The 17,835-nt window shown below is 38.4% G+C and overlaps 1 protein-coding gene across 16 annotated transcripts in view; it reads left to right on the top strand.

The window, feature by feature from the left end:
- The window catches only part of PCLO (piccolo presynaptic cytomatrix protein), a 361,820-nt gene continuing 343,985 nt past the window's right edge, over positions 1–17,835 (top strand). For 5 of the 16 annotated variants that reach the window (XR_011092109.1, XM_068669955.1, XM_068669954.1 and 2 more), the window contains exons 1-2: positions 2–656; positions 6,451–7,699. Coding sequence is in view for 14 of the 16 variants with exons in the window: in XM_068669955.1 (XP_068526056.1) it covers positions 412–656; positions 6,451–7,699 (1,494 nt within the window). In the remaining 2 variants the exon portion in view is untranslated. Of the gene's footprint in view, positions 657–6,450; positions 7,700–17,835 lie in introns of all 16 variants that reach the window. The other 11 variants (XM_068669948.1, XM_068669944.1, XM_068669945.1 and 8 more) reach the window with 4 other exon arrangements.

Here is a 17,835-nt window from a genome sequence, read left to right as displayed (position 1 = left end):
TCCTCCAGCTGTACCTCCCACCTTCCCCCGTGCCGCTGTCGGCCGGATCGCCGCGGTGTGCCGTGTTCGGGGGTTGGCTTTATCGGCGGAGACCCGGGGCGGGGCGGCGCGCGTGTGTGAGCGTGTGTGAGTGTGAGGAGTGTGAGTGCGTGTGCGTGGGGAGCCGCCCGGAGCATGCGCTGCGTGGGGCGGCGGGCGGCTGGCGGCGCCGCTCCTCCCCGGCAGCCGCGGCGGCAGCCACCGAGCCCGGCCCCGCTGCTGCCGCCGGTGCCGCCGCTCGGGGCCGCGGTGGCGGCCGCGGAGCTTTGAGCACCCGCCGGGGAACGGCGCTGTCAGCAGCCGGCCAGCCGACCCCCATCCCCGGTCTGAGCCCGAATTGGGGAGAGAGGAGGAGAGCGGCGAGCAGCGGCCATGGGCAACGAGGCGAGCCTGGAAGGAGGAGAAGGGCTGGGAGCCTTCCCCGAAGGGGCGGCGGCGGCTGCCGGGGATGGCGGCGGCCCCGCGGCCCCTTTGCAGCGCCTGGTGCCGGCCGGCGTGGAGGCGGACCTGAGCCAGCTGAGCGAGGAGGAGAGGAGGCAGATCGCCGCTGTCATGTCAAGGGCGCAGGGGCTGCCCAGAGGGAACCTCGCCGGCGCGGAGCCGCCTTCCATGCAAAGGCACGCACGCAAAATCGCCCTTCTTCCCCCTGCTCCCTTCCCCGTTTTTCCCGTTTCTCGTGGTGGGGCTGGGGGCGAGTCGCGATGCAATCCGGGCCCTTTGCATCGGGAGCGGGCGTTGCGGTTTGCTGCCTGCCGGAGGGAAGGGGGAGGCTGGCACTGGGATAGAGCGCACAGCCCAGCTTTTTCGTCCCCACTCCGGGGCTTTCTGCTAATAACGGCGGTCATCGGTTCCAGTGGGCTGCGCCCCTTCCTCTTCCCTCCCGTCACACCGATCCGGAGCACGGGTACTTTCTGTGCCTTGGGAGGGGGAGATCTGCAGCCTACATTTCGGTTTTCTCTGTGTGTCTGTGTGTGTGCTTTATGGGGTTGGAGTGCCCTACTGCTCAGGTAGTAGCCAGGAAAGCTCTCCCCAGGGCGGATGGATTTTGTAAGCATCTCTTTATGGAGGTATGGGGAGAGGCATTCTTGTTGAATCTTTCAAAGCTTTTGGGCACAATGCATTTGCTAGCCATTACTCTGCCAGTTCTTATCCTCTACAACTATCATTTGGCTTCATTAAATAGTAATGGATTGAGGAGGAGGTCTGTTCCAGTGTCGCTTTTTTTTTTCTTTATTTATTTTTCCTCTCGATTTTTTTCCCCTTGAGAAGGAAAGAGAGGCGAGAGAACAAGAATTCAGTGTTCTGTGTAGTAATGGCTTTACCTCGTCGTTCATCTGTGAAGACTAGGTCACTCCCTTCCCCTGTCCTTCCCTACCCCGTAGTAAATTCACTGCCCGAAGTGCAACAAGCCCGATGTCCCCGGCCCACCTGGGTTCGCTCCCCAGCGCTGGCCTGCCCCGCTGGGTGCCCGCAATTTGGCCCCCGTGTCCCTGTCCCCGGTCCTAAACCTTCCTCCTTTCCATGTCCCCGTCTCTGGTCCTATAACCTCCGCCTTCCCCTGCCTCTGTCCCCGGTCCTGAACCCGCTGCCTTCCCCTTCCCCTAGCCTAGGGCCGACGTCTCGGTTGCTCTGGGTGTGTTGTTTGTCTTGAAGGGGGATGCTGAAGAGAGCCTGCTGTAGTGTTCAACACGGTTCTTGTATATTGACCTCACCCCCGATAAATGCATGTTTCATTTATATAATATCAGGTTTATATAAGTGAATTTTAGAAAAGAAGTGAGGGTGGGACCATATTCATCCTTGGGTAAAGTACGGAAGTCATTGGTATTATAACTGAGATGAATGTCTGTTTTATTATTACTATTATTATTTTCAATTGGAAGTCAAATCTCGCATATTTGTTAAGCAGGTATTAACACTGTATGTAGAATATAATATTCCATGCAGTTCAGTGCTTTACCCAGCTTCTGTAGATGTTAGTGAGGAAAAAATCTTATTGATCAGTTCTGTGAAACTAAGCTCAGAATTCCCTTATGTATAAACAGCTTATGAACAATAGTAAAAAGTTTAGTGTTTCATACTAATCTTCCAATATAAAGATAAATGTCCTTGGAAGACCATAGAACAGGCTAAAATATGAATATTCCTACATTTATAAACATATTTTTTCCCCTAAAAAACATGCTGTTATCAGAAATTCTACCAGAAATTCTTTTGATCTTATTAGTACACCATACTTTCATTCTCTGTTTAAAGTAAAGGCAGTCTAGATTTGTGAATTACTGCTTTTTTTTTTTTTTTTTTTATAAATTGGCCTTTTTAACTCCAAGTCAGTATAATAGCCTATCATCTAGCTTCTCTTGTGGGTGTGTAGTGATTCACATCATATCTTTGTGCCTGTCATAACATAATGAGGTTTCTACTTGTCTTTGCTTTTTTGGCTTTACTTGCTCCTCTTTTATACCTCTATTTGCTGCTGAAATTTTCCAGCAATGATAGGAATGATTATTAAGTGAATGATTATTATGACCCAAACCATTGGAGTAAGACTTACCTAAAGATTAAGGATCAGCCTCTTCTAGACTTTAACCCAAGTAAAGAACTAGCCTGCTGAGACTCAGATTCCATAACTTCAAACTTTTTTTTTTTTTTTTTTTTTTTTTAAGTCTGTGTGGAAAGTGCTTCTTAAGCAATGCTCTACAACTGTTGTCTTCAACAGCTTTTTTTTTCTGATGTGGCTATGCCAGTCCGAAAGATAAATGATTGCAATGGTGATCAAATGCTGATATTCAGGCTTCAAGTGTATATAGCCTTGCATTATGCCAGTGACCCTGTTAGGTTGTCTCTTAGTACTTGTGTGTGTTTTTCTCCACATCTTGTTAACTGGATGTTCTCATCTGTACTTGTATTTTAACATTAGTGATTATCCAGTCTTACCTGAGAGACTGATCATTATTTTCTATTTTAAATAGTCCTCCTCCCACCTCCACCAAGTAAATTATTATTAATATTATTATATTTTTGAATGTTATATTCTCTTGGTTCCACACAGAGTTTGGGATGCTTAGGACCTATAGAATAATATAGAATTTAGAAATATAGAATAATATTTAGAAATATAGAATAATTCCATCCGATTTCAATTTCCTGTCTTAAAAAAAAAAATGTTTAGCAGTTTTAGCTGAAATATGCACAGTTAATTTGGAAGCTTGTTCTAGTTGTCCTAGCTACCTTGAATGATCCTGCAACTGTGTCAGATGTCCACTCGCTAAGGTATTATTCCACATCATCTGAAAGGAATAGGTGAAAACTTGAGCCATCTAATACAATCATTTTTATTTTGAGTAGATCACTGTGTTTTTTTACTTGTTTTCATTTCATTAAGTTGTTCATAACATACAGTAGCAAGAAAGAAAGGTGTGTTTTAGAAAAAATGCTAAGCCCTTACTGAGTATCTAAAATGTATTTGTGGTGTACTTTCCAGAAGAAAATTGTATTTTTGTTAATACCATCACAAGTCATTTGAAAAAAAGACCACCAGGACTATGTTTAAGTTTGTACATATCTTGCCTGTAGATACAGAGATCTGTCTTGTAATTGTTTAGTAATTGTAGTTCTCTTCAAAATTGTTTATACTGATGAATGGTAATAACACGTGCCTTTAATGTCCTAACTATAAAAAGTATTTTAGAGAACTAGACCGACAGTCTTTCTGTTAAACTTCTGCTTAATTACAAAGCAAGATTTGATTTGGCTATAATACTCACTTAAATGAATAAAGATGAGTTCTGTGAATCAGGGCTAAAGTGAGGAGAAACATAGAGCAAAGAAAGGAATTAGGTGAGGGATGGCTAAACTGTTTTGTTTGTTGAATTTGGATTAATGCTGATTTTTATGGCTTAAAAATAAGAAAACACTTGTCAATTAAAGACACTTTTTTTTTTCCCCTTAGAATTTCTCATTCTCCAGTTTAACTAAATTCTTTTGATGTCAGTATGCAATTGGTTGTAAAATAGCTGTAGAAAAGAAGACTTCAATCTTCAACTACCTAAAACTAAAGAGATTAAATCCTGGCTTTTGAAAGAGGTAACATTTCTCAAGAAGCTTGTCTTTTCAAGGCTTTTTCTTCCACTATTTAAGCACACTCAGTCTCCATTGCTTAGAAACATTGCTATGTATAAAGGCAAGACAAATCTAGTCTTGAGAGTACACCAGCAGCCTTGCAGAATCACTTAGATTTTTTATTCAGTGTATTCATGGGTTGTAATCTCATTTGAAGTCCTGACATCAGATTAGGTGGAAATTTATGGATCACATTATTCTGATAAAAGTGAAAGCTGAAGGAGAACTCCACGGCAATAAGAGTTGAGAGTTATTTACTCTTGTTAATTCCCAAGCTCATTTTTTATAAATAGTTTTTTTTTTTTTTTCTTTAATTTTCACACTCTAAGGTTTGGCTATCGTACCAAGTTTCCTGACCTGTTTTAATTTATTAAAACTGTTAAGTACTGTTGAGCCTTTTTTTCCCATCACTTTTTGCATGGCTTGATTGAAGCATTCCAACACTTGCAGACATGAATGCTGAAAGTGGACCAGACTGCTACTATATAGTTGGAGTGATTTCACTTAGCAAGCAATATTTCAGATAAACCTAGAATGCTTGTCTAAAATGCAAAAAATAGAACTGCATGTAGACCTACCTATCTGCTAATGAAACTGCTATTTTATTTTATTTTTATTTTATTGCAAAAATGCAAAATACTTGATGGAATTAAATTATTGTTGGAATTTTGTAAATTGTCATCATCATGAATAAGTTAACTAGCATTTACTGTGTCAGTGGAGACATGCCTGCTCCCTTTATTGGGTAGCATGTTAAGGTTGTAAACTTTTCACTCTTAAGGCCAAGAATTTTACAAGGAGTGGGGAAGAGTAAATGTAGGTATGGAAAGATGGAAAGAGTTTGTCCTTAACAAGCACTACATGTGGAAAATTTTAATTTTCCAAAACAGTTCAGATACAAGATGGAGAGAAAATCACACATTGTGAGAATTGTAACTGCAGAAATGGCTACTGCTTAGCTTTATCCTTTTATGTTGCTATTACTAGATATGCAATAAAAACTAAACATATTCATCATATCAGAATACTAAGCCCATTGTAATATTAACAGTGCAAAATACAGTGCTCAGTGCACTGTATATAATTCTATAGCTTTTGATAAAACTCTTAACTAAGAAAAATATAAATATATTGCACAGTTCTGTTTACGGATTAGAATTAAATTAAGAAGTGATTGTTTATTTTGCCCTGAATGTCCAAAAATAAATGTAATATCTGGAAAAATAAAATCATAGCTAACTGGATCTCTCAAACTGAAAACTGAAAATTTTATAGTTGCAACACTGTTGTGGCGCTAAGAGAACACCATATCTTCCAGCAAAATCACAATGATAACACTGAATAGAATATTTTAATACATCCTTTAGCAATAGCACTTCCTACAATATGATTTCCTCAAGCTGCAGCTGAGTATAGCAACAACTAGAATATTGTGCCATGTTTAAAGACATGGTCTTGATTTTAGTTCCTACATTTTTAGCCTTCTTTTCTCATGTATGAAAACAAAACAAAATGTTGTTATTAGAAAATTAGGAAACATTTCTATGTAATTTTATTGGAGAGAGGGTTTTTATTGATAGGCAATGCAAATTTCTGGGGTCATGCTAGGAGGAAGCTCCTTGATACTTGAAAAACAAAAATAAAAAAACCCTTCAAGCTTATTCTATCAACTGGCATGTTTCAACTGGTTGAAAATTCTTATGTTTGATAAGCGGTGAAGTAAATACTTTCACCAAAAAGAGGAGTTTAAATTCCTGATGCATATTGAATTCTATATATATCAAAATTTTTTGCAAATAGCCAGAACACAAGTGCATAAATATTTTGTAGTATGTGTGTGTGTAAGTTGTTCTTTGATCTGCTCATTTTCCAATAAAATTGTTATTTTCAGTCTTTGTCTCCAAATGTTTGTATCCCAAGGGACAGAGTGAAAAGTTAGTCATTTGGATGTAGGTATAATAAGAAGTTGTAGCTTTGAGTTCTTCAACTTTTTGAAGAGAAAATTATATGGTTAAACATGGTTATTGTACTAGATTATTTTCTAAAGAGTAAATCATTTTGTGAATATTTACATAAGCCTTTATAGAACAATACTTTTAATTTAAATACTTTTTACATTACATGCACTCACACTCTGTGTAATAAATCTCGGTCTTGCAAACACTTAAGCACCTGAGGAACTTCAGTGTTACCTAAGCACTTCCAGAGGCACAGATACAGGTTATTTTTTTCCCCTAATACTCTGCATTATTTTATTTTATTTTATTTATTTATTTATTTTTTCTGCAGACATCCTGAGCTTGATACAAGCCACCATCCCAGACAGCCAAGCAAGCCTCCAGATCCAGGACCAGGTTTAAGTAAAAGCAGAACAGTAGATGTGCTGAAGACAGAACAACGGGCACCTGGACGGAGCCCTTCTTCTATTAGTCTAAGGGAATCAAAGTCCAGGACTGATTTTAAAGAAGATCAGAAGCCAAGTATGATGCCCAGTTTTCTCTCAGAAGCCAATCCATTGAGTGCAGTCACTTCAGTTGTGAACAAATTCAATCCTTTTGATTTGATATCAGATTCAGATACAGCCCATGAAGAAGTCGGTAGGAAACAAAAGGTTATCCAGAAAGAGCAGGGGAAACCTGAGGAGCAGAGGGGCAGTGCAAAACTTCCAGCTCAGCAACAGTCTCCAAAGCCAGTGCAGCCACAAGGACATGTCAAACCTATCCCTCAGCAAAGTGAGTCTTCCAAAGCAGTGCCTCAGCAGCAGCAACCTGGGGAGCCAAAGCAAATTCAGAAACCAGGCCCTGGTCACCCAGCAGACTCTAAGCTAGAACAAGTGAAACAACCACCCCAGCCGCGAGGACCACAAAAATCTCAACCCCAACAGTCAGAACCAACAAAGCCTGTTCAGCAACAAACTTCTGCAAAACCTTCAGCGGGCCCAGCAAAACCATTACCACAGCAGCCAGACAGTGCTCGAACATCATCCCAAGCGCCACCTCCTGCAAAACCATCATCACAGCAGCTGGGACCTGTAAAACAATCATCTCAACAGCCGGCAAGGCAAGGAGGTCCTGTCAAGCCATCTTCCCAGCAAGCAGGGCCTCCGAAACAGCCTTCTCAGCAACCTGGACCTGAAAAGCCATCTACTCAGCAAATGGGACCTGCAAAGCAACCACCGCAGCCTGGACCTGGGAAGCCACCTCTGCAGCAGGCCGGGCCTGTAAAACAAGCACCACCACAGTCTGGGCCTACAAAACCACCACCTCAGACTGTGGGGGCCACAAAGCCCCCAGCACAACAGCCAGGATTTACAAAACCAGCAGGCCAGCAACCAGGGCCTGAAAAACCCTCACAGCAAAAGCAAGCCAGTGCAACTCAACCTGCTGAATCTGCCCCAAAGAAAACCTTTTGTCCTCTTTGCACTACCACTGAACTGTTGCTGCACACTCCAGAAAAGGCCAATTACAATGCATGCACGCAGTGTCATACTGTAGTCTGCAGTCTGTGTGGATTTAATCCTAATCCTCACATAACAGAGGTGAGTAGCTTTTAAACTGATGTTTGTTACCAGAGGACAAAAGTTTAACTTCATTATGCTGAAACATCAGATTTATTTCAATGTACTATCATGATCATTTAAGGCCTTAACAAGTTCAGAGAAAAAAATCGTGCTGTGTAGGAAAATACCTGCAAGTAAGAGGGGATTTAGGGGAAAAAGAAGGTGGTGGTTCTCTGTACAGTCTTCAAAAGTGTCCTCTTGTTTCTTCATATAAAAAGGGGAACACCATTGTGACTGTTTTGCTCTTTTCCCTGATTTTAAGTACTCATTTGCCATGTTTATAATCAGACCACAATAGTCACATGCTATCATATTTATAAACGCATAAAATATGCTGCTACAAGAGCTAAGTAAACAAACAAATATGGAAAAGACAGTGTTCATAGCTCCACTGTGGGTTTTGGAAAAGGATTTGGGGTGGACTTGCTTCATAACTGTGTCAGCATTCATTAGCTGAAAGCCTGAGTCATGAGTTTTGACTTGGTGATACTCAGGTTGTTTCATTCTTGTGGGATGCTAAGAGAGATCTCTGTGGACTGTTTCTAACCTTGATCACCATTCTTGCTGTAATTATATAACATAGAAATTGCATAGAAAGTAATATTAGGACTTCAAATGAACCTACCTTAACCTGATGTTTGCATTGGCCTTATATATATGCCTGCACATATATGTACACTTTATTTGCTCTGTATGGAAATAAGGCTTCATATGAATGTCTAATCTCTTCTTATTGCTTGAACAGCTGCTTATGCATCCTGATACTCTAATTCTAAATTTGCAATGTAGGAGTGTTGTTTTTTTTTTTTCTTTTTTCCTTTTTTTCCCAATAAAAACACTTTAATCAATTTATAGAAATTCAAGCATAGCAGACCTGGCACCAAAGACTGGCTAGTAATAAAGCAGAGAGGAAGGGGATTTTGAAAGCTTATTTTTATCTTGTTTTGGTATTAGTTTAGCTGAACAGAGCAGAGATGTCAATAGGAAGAAATATAGACTGGTACTTTATTTGGAATCTGTCAAATAACCCTAGATATAAAATTGCAGAATCAAAGCATTGCTAAGGTTGTTAGGTGCATCTGGAGGTCATGTAGTCCAGCTTCCTGCTCAAAGCAGGGTCATCTAAAGCAGGTTGCTCAGGACTGTGTCCAGTTCTGAATGTCTCCAAGGATGTAGATTCCACAGCCTATCTATGCAACTTGTTTTCATTGTACTGCAGTGATTTAAGGACATTGTTAGTCATTAGATTGCACATGATTATTAATGATATTTTTAGGCAGTACCTGCTGACAGACAGGCATCTGACAATTATTTGTTGATTTATTGTTAAAATTGTCAAAGTTAAACCTGAAGGACTTGCAGTTGCAAGTATTTGCAACTTTTTGCAAGTATTTGTAAGTATTTGTAAGACATTGGATCATTTAGCAGTGTGTTCTTTTGTTTGAATCTAGGGAAAGTCAGGCTTGAGATAAATTGGCATTAATGCTTGTGGATCTATAGGACTAGAAGTGGATTGACTTAAACAGCCATGTGCAGAAATTTTGGAGCATCTGCAACTAGACAGGTGTTCACAGTTTATATTATCAGGGCGTATGCAGGGAAAAAAAAGAATGTATCTTATTTACAATCTGAAGATCTACTGTCATATTTCCAATATTTCATTCTGGATAGCTTAGGGTAGGAAAAAAAAAGTCAGTGACATATAATGGATAAGTAATGCGATGGATTGTTAAAGTCAGAGGAAGGTTTGTAAGAAAACTTTACCTTCAAGTTCTGACAATGTTTTTAGACCAGACTCTCTTACATTTATTTGTGAGTGCTGAGTTCTATTTCCTTAGTGATTTGCTGGAGCTTTTCCTTCTCTTTAGAGTTCCAAGTTCAACTTCGTTTAAAACTTCCGATGTTCTGTGGAAATGGTTGACAACTTCGTTGTGTTCAAATTAAGTGGATTTTAAGAGAGAGAAAGAAAGCATGTTTATGTAGGAAGGTCTCAAAGTAGTTGGAAATTCTGTGGAACTATTACTTTTTGAAGAGGGTAGTCTCTAAGTGTGAAATTCAGGACTTTAAGACAATAAATACAGCTGCATTTAAGACTAACTGATTACATACATATGTAAAAGCAAATTTGAATTTCTTATTACGCATTGAAGTAAACACAGGATATGCGTTTATTTCATGATGAAATCATTTCAGTAAATGAAGGTATTGGGCATCTAATTTATTCAGCTATTAGTTCTAATCTCCTAACTCCCACTCAGGCTTTTCTGATTTGCTCAGCTTTGCACCACCAGCTGTCTTGCTGAAACTTCATTGTGGGTGTCCTGCTCTGATCTGCAGTGAAGTGCAATGAAATCACATCTGACTATTACTGAACAGTTGGAGCAAAGTAATAGAACCTTTTCTGGCACGTAAGAAAATTTGACTTGCTCCATGTGCAAAGGTTTCCACTTGAGTTATTCTCAATTGTTCCTTCCAGCTTCTCTTCACTTTTAATATTAAGATTATTTAAAAGTTTTTAGTTAGTCTTTCATAATAATTTACACTTTTCTTCCTGTCTAGCACAAAACCGATGGCTTGTGTTTTAGCTGTCAGTTCTCTTGATTATGTTGCAAGCTTTTTCTTTTGGTTTCTTAGTTCAAGTCCTTATAAACTGTTACTGAACAAAAGTCTTTCTGTTAGGCATACAATTACTGACTTTATCTTCAGCTCTTACTGTTAGACTTTCTCCTTTTTGAAAAATTTAATGATTCTGTAATCCTGTGTTGTTGCCTTTGCCATGCCTGTTATAGCCTGTATTTTTATTGATTATGTTAAAACATGTACCTATCTGAAAGCAGTACTTCCAAGTAGAGGTGGGGAGAGTTAAAGGCATTTATTTAGAAAAGGATTTTGTTCTCTGACATTTTCCCCTGTACAGCTGTTTGAACTACCTTCTTAAGAAACTCTTTAGCATCTTCTTTCAAGTTTTTTACAGGAGAGTTTAGTCTTCATAACCAGCAGAGTGGTTATGATCTTTCCCAGTGTAGATCTTCCTAAATTTCTATATTCTATATTTCTAGTTGATTCTGGAAGGAATATAAGCAGGGTTTACAGACTGGCTCAGAAAGTGTTGTAAAACCATTACATGTTACATGTAAAACACATTACATGTGTTGTAAAACCATTATGGAAAGTGCAGGACTTTTTATGTTATTTGTATTATCTTTTTCATTTGGACTTCCATTTAAAATGCAGTAGTGCATGCACTGGGTCTGGGTTTAGTCACTAGAGAGAACTGTGTAACTACCAGCAGAAAGTGATACTTCACTGCCACAAGGTCAGGCCCCTGGAACTGTTTATCTGAACCATCTGACATTGCTGCCCCCCTGGAGAAAGGGAATAGTCTGTATCCTGGTTTTGCACCGCAGTCCAGAGAGGTAGCACACCATACATAACGTGTTTGGTAACATATGTCTCTCTAATCTGTCTAGGTATTCGTACCTCACTCATCACCCGTGCACATGAGTGCCTAGCAATAGTTGCATAAAGTACTGGGAAAAATATAAACAGGTTTGACTGGTACTCTGTTCTGTTTTTCTTTCACTTAAATCAGAAACTTGTAGCAGCTGTGTATTTACATTATCACATGATGTTTTTTCCTTTTTTCTCTCTCCCTAATTTTTTTTTTAATTTTCTTTTGCTAAAAACATTCCCATCAACTCTGAGCATCAGAAGCCAGCACTATCCTAAAAGAGATTCATCTGTGTTGGTTCAGTTCATCTGAATTTGAGTAGGTTTTCTTAAATGGGCATATACATCTGAGGAACTATTCATTTGGTTCCACGTTTATGTGTGTGTATGTTTTTTGTTGTTGTTTTTGTTTTTGTTTTAATGAAGTTAGATTAAAAAAGCACAAGTTAAATCTAAGTGATCAATGCATATGTTTGATAGCTTATTTATGATGTGCATCTGTAAAGTTGGTGTTGCAGTGGAGTTTCAAAATGTTGGAACCTTGGTTGTATGGGAGCTCTCCACCAGGAGACCCTTGATGCATATGTGTGCAGGGTGCCTGTCTTCTAGGCAGTTTTTAGAGGGATTATTTTTCATACAATGTACCTATCTCAGTAGGTGTTTCACCCGCTGTTTCAACATGCTGTTGAGAGATCATATAAAATTAGTTTTGAACCAAGGTGTAATTTTTTGCTTACATCCTTGCTGGAAATTGCACTTTCAGATAACATGAAGGCGTGTATACAGGTGTAGGAATTGTTTACGTGCCCAAAGATCTGCTGGATCTTGGAGGAAAGTGAACTCTCTAAAACCAATTTTATTGGTTCTGTCTATCTTTGAAATAACATGTCTGCATTAAAGTTGACTTAATAGACAATGGAAAAGAGAGCAGGGGGAAAGGGTTATGTCTCCCAAAGTGGAGTGTGTAATATCAGATCAAGTAGAAGGTTTTACTGGACCTTTTACCAGCGGCTTCAATAGAAAAACTTTCAACCTTTCTTATTTTTTTAACCCAATCTGAATTTTTTTTTTTTTTTTTTTTCCTGTCTTGGGTGAATGGTGAATGGTGATGGTGTCAATTTTTTTCTTCTAACACTAGAGCTAGGGAAATTTCCTGATCAGTTGCTCTAGGTACGATTCTTGATTTCTGCTCTTTCTTTCTGAATCCATTTTTATGTACAACTCTATCACAACCACTGATAACTTAGCAGTATTTAACAGATAACAGAGTTTAGTTCAGATGCTCATAATGATTTTCAGTATTTGTAATTGTTAATGTATTAATTGTTAATGTATTAATGTGCTACATCTCCAAGTATCCTAAACAGTAGCAAATGCTTGGACATGAAATATTTTCAGTAACTAAAGAGAATTTAAGCAGACAGAAGGGCATTAATTTTCATTGGTTATTATCATTATTATTAGCTTGTTTATGGAAAGGAATATAAAATAATTTAAAATAGTACTTTTGGTAAATGGAAGATGACTATAATTCCTGTGGTGAATCCAGACAAATTTTGCTTATCACTGTGGATAGTGATGTATCACAAAATAGATTTTTAATACCAGGAAAAATAGCTTTGAAAGTGCCTGCCCTATATAAACTTAGCCTGGAGGGATATTTAGATTTATATAAATAAAGCAAAATAAAAGAGATGGGGGAAAGGACTTGAGTCTAACCATCAGCTGTTATAATCATGAGGTGTAAAGAAAGAAAGGTTAAAATCAGTGCCTTGTTTTTTGTATTTTTACTTTCTCAAAAGCATTCAGTTATCCACGCTTAATTATTACAAAGAAAAGTTAGAGATATTCTGAAAGAAGAATAGAGATCAGTCTGGTTTCACACTGATCGGATTCAGACAAGCCTTGTTTAGTTAGTTGCCTTTTAAAGATGATCAAAGCTTGTAATATTTTTCAGTGAAATACTTGTGTTGGTTCAAAGAGTATATCTGGGGTGTTCCAGCTGTACTAATGCTGCAAGTTGTATGGAAGTGGAGATTATTCACAATTTTGGGGATGATTTTTTTTCTTTATTTTTGCCCCTAGTACTGAATGCTGTTTTTCTCTGTGAAATATTCTAAAACACAATCCTGTGACTTTTTTTTTTTTTTTTTCTCCAGAGGAAGATGGCTTGCCTGCATTGTTGCTTTACATTTATGATTAGATATATTAATGATATTGATGCCCTGTGTTTGTTTGTTTGTTTGTTTTTTCTTTTAAGAAAGGGTTATGGGAACGTGGGAAGAAGCACACAGCTATACATGACAAATAATTTATCCGTGATTTAATTGTGCAATATTCTACAGTATGTTGGAGTGCTGTATCAATAGCCCAGAAAACTGTCCTGTCCGGCTTTTAACACGAGTAAATAATAAATTAATCTGCATAGCTAAAGATGTCAACTGCAGGGAGCCATCTGCGCCAGTATTGCTGTTGCTCAGCAACTGTAATTTACTACTATGTTAGGCCACGTGATGTGGGGCTGCTGTTTGCTGGGGAATCAGTGGGCAGGATGTGTGGCCCAGCCCTGCTCCCAGCACACAGCATAAGCCCTGCTCAGATCCCAGCCATGCTTGGGCGAGCTCTGTGCAGCACAGATGAACCTTCTTAACCTTTTCTTTCCTGCACTCTTGAATTGCCCTTCTGTTTTTTTGTTTGTCGTGTATGCGTTTCTAGAATGTTGAATCTAGATGCAATTAAGGAAAGCAATCTGTGATGCGCGGTGCAGTGCACTGAGCTGTGTTTCAAATTCTTTTTCCTTGCATGAGGCAGCTTAAACACATACTTGGATGTTAACATTCACTTTCAGAGATTCCAAAATACTGACATTCAAAAAAATAAATAATGAGGGGTACAGGGGGGGGGATTGTTCACTCTTTTAGTTTATGATCCTAATTGTATAAGCCATAGAATAATAGCTCCCCAAACACCCATACAAGCTATAGCTTTTTGTATTAGTAATTTAAGCAGAGTATGCTAAGCCTGTGGTAAGTACATAATACAATTCATCTAGTAATGCATTTTAGTAGTTTTAAAACACCTTTGATATATAAGTAGTGTTTAAAAACAGTTAAGATGGCTATTTAAAAAGTTTGCTCGAACACTGGTTTAGGTGTGAGCTACAGCGGTTGCATCCATTGCTTCAGTTTATGAAATTGATATCTGGGGAATGTGCTGCTGACGAGAATCTAGCATTGTTTTTGTAAGCATCCTGAGTCGGCATTTCTTGATAAACTGCCCAGTCACCTTTCACAGCTGATGTCTGCAAGGAAAATAAATATTTATTTTGTAGCTATAAACTCTTTGCCTCAAATGAAGATCACTTGCACAGTGTGTGCAATAGCTACCTTTGTTTCACTGTGATTACTTCAAATAGCTGAGATGTTATTCATGGAGAGATGGTATCAAAGGAAAAGTTGGTCTCTAGTTTTGCCTAGGCTTTAGAAGACCCTTCCAGTTGTATGTTGAAAAAACAAATTTAGTTTGTTCTATGGTAGCTGTTCTTTTTTGTTCATAACAGGAATTTCTTGGCTAGTTTCTTCTCTGTTACAGTATTCTACCACCTTACTTGAAGCTGCATAAAATCATGGATTCAAGTGTTTTAATTTTTCATGCTTCTCATATCATCTCGGCAGAAATGTCTTCTGAGAGCCAAATCTGGTTTCCTCACTTTCCTTCTTTCTGAAGTTGTCAGGAACCTGATAAGCCAATATGTTTCCAGACTAGAAACAGATCCTTTTGATAAAGCTTTGGGGCAGAGCTGAACAATGTCAGCAAAGTCCCTTTACATCTCTGTGGCAGTATGAAGGCCCTATAAATCTTTATGCTTCTGTGGTGATATAAAGGGATCTTAGTATATATCTATGCATATCTTACAGTTCCTTTTTATAGTACCAAATGACTAAACGAGAATGAGACCCATTGCCTCAGAATGCAGCTCTGTTCTGTGAAAGGACTGTTAAAATGGCTTCAAGAGCTTCATTTGCATCGTGTGCCAGTACATTTTCCATGAAATATGTTCAATCTGCAAGTCCAAGTTTCTTTCTCATTGCACATCTGGAATCTTAGAATTGAGCTGAATTCTATTCCTCCCCTACATCATCTGCAAGAGAAATTGAACATGCCCATCAATGCAGTAGCTCTCTAACAGTTTTCACATTGCTTTTGATGGACGTGCGTGGTTAGAAGACATCTGAACACTTTCACAGAAAGGACTAGGCTCCATATTGCTTTCAGTTGTGTTGGCTTTGTTTGGGATAAGGAGAACTGAAGAGTAATTCACATTTGTTATTCAAGTCAACTGTTAGATTCTGAATGTATAAAGAAACGCGAGCTATAGAACATGGTGCTATACTTTTAATTGTCTTCAATATAATTCTCCATGGATGTTGTTACTAAAATGTCATGAATAAAATAATTTGGTGCTCCCAACTAGTAGAAAATTTTTTTTTTAGATGTTACAGATGATAATGCATAAAATATATTTTAATTCCTTGTACATTATGAGGGCACATAGCTACTATATCATTGAGTGGGAAGACAAAGTAGAGCTTCCTGTATTTGGTGTTTGGAATCTGAACAAAAGTGCTATGTGAAGTCTGTCACATCTCCAGTCCTAGTCAAGGTACTTGACAGCATGGTTTGCAGGGTGAAGAAAATCACTAATGGATTTCTTCTGGAAAGTTGACACCCCATTTAGCAGTCTAAAAATAGACAGATTAGGATCCTCAAAAACAAGAATCTCCTTTACAAGGGAACTGAAAAAGCTCATGTGGTTTTTTTGCCTTGGAAAGTCTTTTAATTTTAGGTAAAGAGACTTATGAAGGAACTGCTATCCAGTAAGACCTGTAGATAGATTTTAGGTATCTACAGTAACAGTAATTTTTGCATCATCCATAATAACATATAAAGGCAATCACAGAAGCCAATTTCTGTCTTTCCTAAGCCTGTAGAAAATCTCTGTCTTTGCAGTAGAAAAAAGAAGAGGCCAATGTTTATTACAAAAATGCACCATGTAGTGCACTTCATTTTGGACTCCTGCAGCTCCAATCACAGAACTAAAGTTTGTATGGTTTTGTATGTTTGGAGATGATGTGTGTAAGCTATAATAAACAGACTGTTTTAGCACTTAATTTCTCCCACTAAGGTGCATGGGAGGAATTTTATGTCTAAAACAGAAAGATTTAAAAAATAATACAGTAAAGCAAAGCTTCCTACATTTTCCATTTGGAAGTGTAACTGTAGGAGTAGCAAATCCATTTTTAGCTTTAAAGGCTTCAGTTAATATTGAGTTTGTGTATGTAGAAGTGTACATATATATATATATATTTAAGATAAGGAAAAAACTACATATGAGAGATTTCAAGTTTTGTCACCAGTACAAGTTGTGTTGAAAACTGTAGTAAAAAACTGACTTTTGTTTAAACATCAGATTGGTACTACAGTCAGACTGGACCAGCTATATTTTGAAGACAAGCTTAAATGCTTATAAATGCATCTGGAGTCTAAACATCTTAAACATATGAAGTATCCAGACTACTTATTGTATAGCCCAGCTCAACCCTACAGCTATTTTTGGGGCCTCAAAGATTTCACAGTGGCTTCAAATCAAATTTACTGGAAGATTCTCATAGCATCTGAGTGGGAGCAGATAGGTACCTGTTAATCCATGGTTCCACTGCAAAATGACGGGCAAGAATGCACTCCATATCCTTAATACTTGGGAATGATTGCTTGTCTTACTTTAGAGGGCAGCACTTTCACTTAAAGCATACAAACAAACAAAACAAACAAACAAACAAACAAAAGAAACAAACACAGAAGCAGGAGAACAAAGATGGCTCTAAGCACCTCATGTCATTGGATTCTTTCCTTAAATACAGGAGCAGTGAAAAATGCATTGTCCAAATGTCTGTAAAAGTTCTGTGGTTAGTGGGAAAAGGCATTCCTCACTTAGGCCCATTAAAAAGTTCCCCACAGATCTTTCTGCTCTATGGAGGAGATTTCCGCTGTGTAAGAAATCTGAGTCACCTTGCCAAAGCCAGACCGCTGTGACAGCCAAGACAGTTGTTCAGAGTATGTGGCTTAAATCTGTTCTTTGATTAAACCTCCACCTTTAAGAAAACCCTTAAGAATTCATCCAGAAACAATCAGATCAACAAGATCTATATAATTAATATCTAAATCTAATATATAATTAATATCTAAAATATCTAATATCTAAAATCAGGCCTCATAAGTACATCATAAGATGTACTTAGTACATCTGAAATCATCCCTTGGACAGGGGACATGTATGGGAACTGACCATCAAAAAACACGGTAGTTAGGCTAAATGTCATAATGTCATCTTTGCTCAGGTCCTCTGCGCAGTTGTGAGCTTAATTTCTTCAGTAATTCAGAGCAGAGTTTAAACAACTATTCCAGTTTTGTTTCAGTTGGTTTCATTTTTAACAGCCATTTGCTATCTGGGTTGCAAGTAGATGAGAGCAATGTTTAAACAATCTAAAAAAAAAAAAAAACAGCACTGAAAATGGAAGATAAAAGCAGTATTATTATAAATAGTAACTTGATTACTGTAAACTTACAGCTGGGGCCAAAATTGTGCATCTCTTTGTTATTCTGTT

This window comes from Anas acuta, chromosome 1 (assembly GCF_963932015.1).
Source record: "Anas acuta chromosome 1, bAnaAcu1.1, whole genome shotgun sequence".
In the NCBI taxonomy this organism is placed as follows: domain Eukaryota; kingdom Metazoa; phylum Chordata; class Aves; order Anseriformes; family Anatidae; genus Anas; species Anas acuta.
This window is presented reverse-complemented; position numbering and strand designations above follow the sequence as displayed.